This window comes from Myotis davidii, unplaced genomic scaffold, assembly GCF_000327345.1.
Source record: "Myotis davidii unplaced genomic scaffold, ASM32734v1 scaffold226, whole genome shotgun sequence".
Classification (NCBI taxonomy): domain Eukaryota; kingdom Metazoa; phylum Chordata; class Mammalia; order Chiroptera; family Vespertilionidae; genus Myotis; species Myotis davidii.
Genome location: NW_006297224.1, coordinates 835899 through 845861, shown reverse-complemented (window position 1 = coordinate 845861; position 9963 = coordinate 835899). Strand labels below are relative to the sequence as shown.

At 37.7% G+C, this 9963-nt stretch overlaps 1 protein-coding gene across 1 annotated transcript in view; it reads right to left on the bottom strand.

Moving 5' to 3' along the window:
* Window positions 1–9963, bottom strand: part of SLC9B2 (solute carrier family 9, subfamily B (NHA2, cation proton antiporter 2), member 2) — a 40309-nt gene that overhangs the window by 7844 nt on the left and 22502 nt on the right. The window contains exons 7-9 of the mRNA XM_015569984.1: window positions 7077–7183; window positions 5415–5564; window positions 1370–1478 (exon numbers count right to left, since the gene is read on the bottom strand). Coding sequence (XP_015425470.1) covers window positions 1370–1478; window positions 5415–5564; window positions 7077–7183 — 366 coding nt within the window. The remainder of the gene's footprint in view (window positions 1–1369; window positions 1479–5414; window positions 5565–7076; window positions 7184–9963) is intronic.

The following is a 9963-nucleotide window of genomic DNA, read 5'->3' as shown; positions in this document are numbered from 1 at the left end:
GCACAAGAAGTGACACAAAACACTGGAATTCTGAAGGGAATACTTTTCCTTCTGCACACACCCTACTGGGGACCAAGCCCACAATCCAGGCATGTGTCTTTGAGGGGAATTGAACCAGGGACCCTTCACTCTGCAGGCTGATGCTCTATCCACTGAGCCAAACCAGCTAGGGCCATCTTAACCATTTTTAAGTATACAGCTATGTAGTATTAAACATTCACATTTTTATGCAACTAATCACTAGACCTCTTCCCCTAAAACCCTGGCAACCTCATTTACTTTCTGTCTCTATGATTTGACTATATTTGATACCTCATATAAGTGAAATCATACAGCCTGTGTCTTTTTATAACTGGCTTATTTCAAATAGTATACTGTCCTCATCTATGTTCACCCATGTTGCAGCATGTATTAGAATGAAAGAATATTATTTTAAGATAAGAGAGCTTAGACTCTGTTTAAATTCTGAAGAGGAGAAACTGACAAGTATGCACATGACAAATCCATTCAAAGATGTATGAGAAGAATCTATGTGTGAGATCCAGAAGGAGGTGGCAGGGATGGGATCCCTAGGATGCAGGGAGCATATTGTGATGCGAGGAAAGGAGGAAATACAGAGAATACACCGTATATGTGCAAATTAACTTCAAATACGATGCTATGAATCAGAGAGTTTTAATATGGTGGCTTTTAAATGCTTAAATAAATAAAAGAAAATGAATGCACAAACATTTCCATTCCATGGGTACATATTATAGAACTGACTAGTTGTCTTTAAAATTCTGGCCCTTGATCAGAACAAGGCTAGATGAACACTCTTAATAGAAAAAAATATTTTAAGGCCTGCATTTTTTGAAAGTAGTAAGCAGTGTTACTTTTATTTACAAGGAATAATTGTAAAGATATTTAGTTTACTATCTTAGACTGATGAACATTATTTTCTCTTTATTAAACTTTACCTGAGGGTATATTCTCTATAGATTTTTAGAGAGAGAAACACCAATGTGAGAGAGACACATTGTTTGGTTGCTTCCCACACATACCCGACCAGGGTCGGGGTTTAATCCTGCAACCAAGGTACATGCCCTTGACCAGAACTGAACTTGCAACCTGAAGGTCAGCGCTCTCACCACTGAGCACCACCTAGGGCTGATGAACATTATTTTCTAACCAACTACTTATTTATTTATTTATTTATTTATTTATTACATATGTGTCCTTATTCCCATGTTACCCCCTACTAACCAACTACTTTTAAACAATTATTAAATATGTGACAATGGGAACTACTGAACGTATACCTACTAAAGGTATTTCAACTGAATATAAAAAGTTGATTTTAGCCAAAGTACTACTTTGAAATTCTTACCTACAGTTTCTGGCCTGAGAGATGAAACAGATACCTCTGCTCCAATCAGACCAAAGAGAAGGGGCTGAAAAATGTTCCAGGCAACTGCAATAATTTTTTGAACCTCTGCCTAAGAAAACAAACATACATATGAATTTTTATTATATAAAGTTACAAGTTCTAAGAATTTTACTAATATAAAATTTGAGTCTATTTGAGCTGAGATAGGCTTTATTTCTGTGATATCTATAAATGAAGAGGTTAGCTAGAACAGAGCAAAAATTGCATATATTTATAACACAGTTATGATATGAGGTATTTAATGTTGCTTTGCAGATAGATCTTAATTATAAATAGTCTTATAAAGTAATCTTAGGAGAACTACTTCTGAATGCATGGTATGTGTGTGTTCGCATACTATAATATTTTTCTTTCATAGTTTAAAATTTTATGTTCATTTTAATTTAACAATATGATTTAGGTTTCATATTAGCACATATACCCAGGTACCTCATTATTGCTACATAGGAATCTGGTATGGAAGTACCACAGTTTATTGAATTATTTCTTTATTGATGGACCTCTAACTTATTTCCAATTTTATTTTATCTTTACAAGAAAATACCTTTTAAGGACATTTCAAATTATGCACAAAAATAAAGTCTACATGTAAAAGGCTGTTCCAGTTATTAATTTATTGTCCCTTGCCCCCTTTCTCTGTTGCTCTGCGGAAAATGGAGTCCCATCTTTTGCTCTTTAAAATATTTCTCCTTTGCTAGCTAGCACCATGTTAAATTTTGTCAGTAGAGGGCGCTAAAGAGATACTGCCAGAGGAAGGTGCCCTTCCTGGTTTCAGTGGCTCCTGCAGCAGAATCCTACAGCACCAGGCTCCTGCAGACCAGCTGGTTTCTCCAGGGCCAGGATCCTACAGTGCCCGGTGGCCAGCAGCCTCCCCCAGCCTACTCCTGGGTGATTTCATAGTCAACTCCCTTGAGCAATACACCTTCCCATGTACCACAGACAGTGAATTTCTTAGACATTTGGAGGGTAGACTGTAGGCATAAATGAAAACTATAGGCATAAATGAAATTTTATAAAATATTTTAGTTTTTCAAAACACAAGCCAACAATATTGCTATAGAACTGTTGAGTTTACAAGTGTTCCATTTCCATTTTCCCACATAATAGTCCCAACAATTCTTTAGATATTGTTATTTTCTCCCCTTTACAGTTAAGAAAACTGAGTGTTAGAGAAGGAAGTGATGTTTTTGGGGGATTCACAGGTAGAGAATAGTAGAACTGGGATTGGAATCCCAATCTCCATATTTTAAGTTTCATGCTCTTTTTACTATGCTGCGCTGCTCTGGAAGTAGGTATAAAAATAATCTGGGCTATTATTTACTGAGTGCATTCTATGACTAAGCACTCTGTTTTATAGAGGTTATTTCACTTAGTCCTCCAGTGTAAGAGTTGTTGCTATTGTCCTTCCCCACTTCAGAGATACAGAAATTGAGGACTGAGGAGTAAGATTACTCGTATGTGATAATATAGGTACAAGACTGTCCAGATGAGATTCGCTCACGCAGTCAGAGTTCTTGACCTTATGCTATTTTCCAGACCGAGGGAGGAAAGAAGTCCAAAATCTGGATGCATTGAACGGGTGTCTCCAGAAGTAAGAACTCTCCTGAGTACTGAACTACAAAAGCTATGCAGAGTGCCTGCCACATGATTGTTCAATGAAGATTTGTTTCCTTTCCTTTCTTCAGGGAATCATATTGATACACAGACACTCCTTGATTTATGATGAGATTATGTCCCAATATATCCATCGAAGTTGAAAATACATTTAATGCACTTAACTTACTAAACATCATAGCTTCTTAGCCTAGCCTGCCTTAAATGTGCTCAGGACTCTTACGTTAGCCTATAGGTAAGCAATTATCTTTAGTTTCTCCTTAAGAGTAATTGTCTTTCACTTCTTCTCACCAGAAGCAAGAGCCACAGGTGGGCATTTTGTTGACAAGATGGGATACAAAAACATAGCACACAATATCCAAAAAATGCTGGCAACACAGTACTCTGGCGTATTGGTGGTTTACTCATGATCCCGTGCCTGATTGGGAGCTGAGGCTCACTGCCACTGCCCAGTATCAGGAAAAATATCTGGTATCGGACTGCATATCGCTGGCCCAGGTAAAGATCAAAATTCAAAACTGCACCTAGAGTTTCTACTGAATGTGTATCATCATCGTAAAGTAAAAAAATCCCAAGTTGAACCACTGTGAGTCAGGGACCCTCTGTAGTCTCAAGGTGTGTTCTCATCCTGGCTCTGCTACGTACTACCTTTGTGACCCTGGACAATCTAATATCTCTAAGCCTTCATTGTCCTCATCTGTAAAGTGGGTTGAATATATATTTGTCAAGGCTATTGTAAAATATATTTGCGATGACTTATGTAAGATTTTACCCGCATAATAAAGAGATTTTTAAGAAAAAAAGCTATTGAGGAAAGGTCCTAAGAGACTCATAGATCTCACTACATAAAAATGTCATTTGTATGTTAAAAATGAACTATATAAAAAGGCTAATATCATATATATGCATGTATACTAGTATATCTTACAGATCAATAATCAATGCATTAGATTTCAGAAGAAACTGGACAAAAGATATATCAAAGAAAAGAAAAAAATACAAGTGATTAAATATATGAAAAAGTATTCAATTTTACTGCTAATCAAAGAAACAGAAAACAAGATACTACTTTTTACCTAACAGTATGGTACAGCCTTAATAAAAGAGTAAATTGAAAAAAAAAGAGTAAATTGATACTATCAAAATGGCAGTCAATAATGTTGTAATAATCATGCACCGTGTCAGGTGGGTACAGGGAATATTGAGGGGAATTGCTGGGAGCCGGTCCATCCTTGCTGTTTCAAGGGACCTGGCATATATGGCATACTGTTCTTAATATGTTTGCTCACCTTCTTGGCACTATGTGTTTTAACCAAGGTCACCTCTCTGAGAAAGGTTGTTTCCCCAGGTAGGGATTTTCCCCTGAAGTTAGGGAGGGAATAAAACCTATTAACCCCTTCCCCAGCAGAAAATTAATCACTTTAACTACGAACAATCATGCTTACGCTACATAACCTTTACTCCCTGGAATGGAGATAAGAAACGCCCTAACCTTTGGAATAGAAATTACACAACCTGCCTGGAGAACCTGGAGATCGTGGCTGGAGAACCTAGCAAGAGAATATGGACACAGAACTTGGCTGGATATTGTGGCTAGAGATCCTGGCAAGGCTGCTGATCAACTGAACGCTGTCTCCATGTCATTCCTTCTTCGCCGACTCCGTCCACACCTTTGGGGACCCCTGGACCTGCTGGGGTTGGACCCCAGCAGGGAATACTTTGTAAAGTATATGATTATCTAATCACTATGCTGTATACTTGAAACTAGCACAAAATAACACATACTTAAATTGTAATTGAAAAGTAAAATTAAAAAAAATATCAATGTGTCTCCTCTTTCATAGAGCAGTCTTATTTCTGGAAATTACCCTGTAGATTAACTCAAAGATATGTTTTGTTGATTTAAAGATACACATTTCCTCACATTTAAACATTTCTGAAATTAGGATGTCCTGTCAGAGTTTAACTTTAACATTCTTTTTCTTTCTTCTTAGACTTGCTAGTGTCTTAGAGTTTATAAAATATAGTACATATAAGGATATTTTTTTGTTGTTTAGCAGAAAACAGGAAGCAATCTAAACGTCTGTGAGTAGAAGACTGGTTTATATACTTTACTGAAGTATACTCTGCAGCCCTTACAAAGAATAAGGAAGGCATCAGGGGACTGTGACCAAGATTTACTTCAAGTTATAGACTAGTATGTAACAGGAAAAAGGAATGTGTGTGTGTACATTTGGGCATACACTTATCTCTGCATAGAAAATAGCTTTTATGCTAAAATAATTTTATTAACCTGACGTTAAGAAAGCATCTGGAAAGAAAAATTAATCTAGTCACTAAGTAGTTACAAGAAGAACAGAATGAAATGCACCTTTTTGCTGGCCCATCCCAGGCCTGCAAGGAAAGCCATGACCAATGTGCAGAGTCCTCCGGACCCAGGGAAACCCAAGTACGTGCTGCTGAACACCGCTAGCACAGAGAGCCCCAGGACAAGGAAGGCTCTCTTCCATACGAGTTCGCTCTGGAGGGGAAAAAAGGTTGATTAGCTCCATTATTTCATATTCCTGATTTTGTCACCTTTAAGACTTAGTTACATACATCATGAGCATTTTGTAAAGAATAAAGATATGACATATCTATCATTTTTATTATAGATATTCTCTGTTTATTCTTTAATGTGATGCTCTCCTGGTTTTTCTAAATACCAGGAAGCTTTAAGAGGCTATAGATTGTGCTGTGTTTTGTTGTTGTTGAATTTTATTTTTGTTTATTTACTTTTGTTGTTGATTTTTAAAGTCTAAGAAATGTGTACCTCTCTTTCCCTTTACTTTTTGCTGTTCAGCCTTTAAAACTTCTTGATAACATTAGAAGGCAGGAGGGTCTTTAAGAATGCTTGACTTGGACGCATGCAGGCTCTGGAGGTGAAATAACTAAGTTAACTCCCTATTGCACTGCAGTCTAGCTATGTGACCTTGTTCAAGTCACTTCTCCCTAAGCTTTGATTTCCTTATCAGTAAAATGGTTGTATGAATAGTACTCACATCATAGGTTACCAGTGGACTGCACTAGATCAGAGCTTCCTAATAGAACGGTCAGTGGTGATGGAAATGTCTGTATCTGCACTGTCTATGGAAGTGTCTATATCTGCCTCAGCCACATGTAGCTAGTGGCTGCCATATGGAACAGAGTGGCACTTTATTGAACTTACCATATCATTTTATGCACAATTTTACACACATTTTTATTTTGTTGTGTAATCAGAAAAATCCTGTCATTTTCTTTTTGCATTCAAAAAAATCTCTTATAAAGTTTTTACAATGGCCTGTTACAAAACAATTTTACTAGGAGTTTTGTGGAGTACAATATAAATTCAAATATAATTTTCTTACTTAAATTTCTACTTTAGTTGTTTCTAATCCCATTCAGAATACTTTGAAATCTTCAAAATGCCAATTCATATAGAGAAAAATTTTTTAAAATTTATTTACCCTAAGGAACTTAGGACAGTAATCATTAAGAAATCATTGTGAACCATAAAGAACTTTGATTTCCTTGGTAAGAAATATTGGACTATATTGTAATGAAACATTAAGGTATATTAGATAGTATTAGAATCTAAGGTATTTTGATACTAAAAGGGGTCTCAAACAGCCATTTTATATCTTAATTTAGTTGAGTATTATGAATGATAAGTAAAAACAAATAGACACAAATAGAAATAAAGTTAAAATAAATGAATTTTAAAAAATTAAAAACTTGCATATCATATTGTTTTGGAATTGTTATTTGTCTTACAGTGAAACTTAAAATGTACAGAATAAAAGTTGAGAAAAACTTTCAGGACTGCATTCAAATCTCATGCATTTAGTCCTCTTTATAAAGCTCATGGACAGCACTGTGAGAGCAACAAGCAGTATGAAATGGGGGGCATTTTCTAAGTCCCGCCCTTCACACCAGCTTTGAAGGAAGTGCTCCATAATGTTTTCCCAATGATACTTTAGAGCATGGCTTTCTTGCAGATTATTGCTTTTACCTGGTCACTGCTTGGAAAGTACTTAATGAAAAATCCAAGAAGGAATCCAGCTGCCACACCAATCAACACCTCCAAAACTCCTCTGAAGACATTGAACAGTGTGGAGCCTTAAAAACACATAAAACGGAACACTTCAGACAAAACTCTAAATCCACAAATAAACAGATTGGATTTTAAACATCAACATAAAACATCAAATTACATTGAAGGAAGAGTTTACAGATATTTTCTGACTCTGCATTCTTAAGTACAGTGTATCCCCCCAAAAATGTATACACACTTTGAATGATTATAAAGTCAGTGTTTATTAGCATACAGTTCATTTTCAAAATTTAAAAGAATCTACAGAAATGAATTGTTTTTTTCCCCCTCATGTCTGTTTTCAAACTGATGACCATTCTGATCCAGGCACGGCTGATAATGCGAAGCAATGGAATCGAAAACATTAAGAATCATTTCCTTTTATTTGTGTGCCCTCAATTAGTTGATGTTGCTGCTGTTGTTGTTTTTTTAACCATAAACTTTAATGTATTCCCATAAAAAAAAAGTCCAGTGGCACTTAGGATAAATTTTTTGTTGTTCAAATCTTAGTCTGGTTTCACCCATTATTTCAAATCAGTTTAACCCAAAAAAGAGTAAAAATTAAGTGAGTTAAAGTGTATATACATTTTGGGGGACACCCTATATATGTGACTTATAATGTCTAATAGACCTGTCTTATAAGAAAGGTATGTATATGTAGGAGATAAATTTCAAAGCAGACATAAGCTATAACATAAGCTTGTCTACTGCCATAAAGATTTACTTAAAGAGGCCAAGAAAACATGGAAGGTAAAATTCATGATTCAGAGATAATCTGTTCTGCTATATTATATGCATAGGCTAGGTACATAGACAGATCTAGTTTTCAAATTGCCATTTGAGAGCCTGATTTTAATAATAAGTGTACATTAATTTTGAGTAGCTCTGATATGTATAGAATATAGTAATTTAAGAATCTGGCAATTAAAATCAAGATTCTTTTCTTACCACAATGAGTGTAAGGGACTTACCCCTTCTCAAATGTTTATTCTAAAAGTAACTCTGAAAAAAAGTCCTGGGGATGTAAAGTACAGCATAGAAACTATAGTCGATAGTATTGTAATAATTAGGTATGGTGTCAGCTGAGTACGTGAATTATCAGGAGGATCACTTTTGTGGACGAAAGGGGCCACACGCTGACCTGACAAGCTCAGGGAAGGCCTGCGTGGCAGCCTAGCAGACTCAGAGACCTAAAATAACCACAAAAGATGGTCTGAAATTAAACTGAAACTGAAAGCAGTTATGGTGAGCAGTTACACCCTAGGCCCGTATCTTCACTGACAAGGTCCACTTTACCGTAACTGAGCCTATCTGTCTTTTTGCATCTAAGATAACATATCCTTGGGATATCTGGGTAACTTGTGACTTCTCTTTTTATGGAACCCCTGGGGCACAGCCAGGTGTGCTGGGCCCAGGACAGATGCAGCAGATTCCTTCATTTATCATGTGAATTGATCCTGCACCCACCTAAGTATGTGTTCATCATTTTACTTTTTATCCAATCCCAGAGGTTTCCCCCTTGGCTTGCTCCCGCCTCCCTAGTCTACCACCCATGGATTTCACGTGACCCACCTACGTCCCCTCCTCTGAATACAATGTACGAAACGGGGTGAAAAAACGCCATTCTCCGAAGCATTCTCCCAATCTGTTGAGATTCTGCTTCCCGGCAATTGTCGACAGTTTGGCTCAAATAAACTCACAAAATGTCTTCACAGGTTTGAATGTTTTCTGACGCTAACACCCAGGTTTCTGTTTCCTTTAACAATGGTCACCATAGGCTGTGGCACAAACTAACTCGGGCCTCGGTGACTTCAATAGTAACCGTTCCACCACCACGGTCCTTGGGGTCAGTGGGGGGCCTATCCCGTGTCACGTATCTGCGTCCACGGGCACATGGCTCTCCCATCCCTCAGGTCCTGCTGGGGTGCTGGTATCAGGCCACATGCTTCAGGTTTGTTATCTCTTCTACGTCTTCTCTCTTCTTTAATATACATTTTACAGAAACAGCACTGTTTTCATACACTCACCAAATCGATGCACCTAATCTTAACACTTAACCAAAAAAAAGTGCTACCTTCGATCAAAGGTAAAACGCAGAGAACGAACGGTCCTGGTCCCGGAGCGTCTTCCATGGGTGTTGAGCCCGTGCAGATCACAGTCATTATGGTGAACGTTTCACACCGCAGTCCCCGCCCGTGGTTTCAGGAATGATTCTCAGAGAAATGTGTGAGGATGCATTTCCATTTTACCTAGATCAGTGGTTCTCAGCCTTCTGGCCCTTTAACTACAGTTCCACATGTTGTGACCCAACCATAAAATTATTTTCGTTGCTACTTCATAACTGTAATGTTGCTACTGTTATGAATCATAATGTAAATATCTGATATGCAGGATGGTCTTAGGCGACCCCTGGGAAAGGGTCCTTCAACCGCCAAAGGGGTCGCGACCCACAGGTTGAGAACCACTAGTGTAGACGAAAAGGAGCCACATACTAACCTGACTAGCTCAGGGAAGGCCTGTGTGGTGGTCTTGCTAACACAGAGACCTAAAGTAACCAAAAAGGGTGGTCTGAAATTAAACTTTTACTAAAAGCAGTTATGGTGGGTAGTTATATCCTAGGCCAGTATCTTCACTGACAAGGTCAACCTTTACTTTAACTGAGCCTATCTGTCGTTTTGCATCTATGATAACACTAGAGGCCCAGTGTATGGAATTCGTGCACTGGGGGGGAGGGGGGTGGTCCCTCAGCCCAGCCTGCACCCTCTCCAATCTGGGACCCCTTAGGGGATGTCCGACTGCCCGTTTA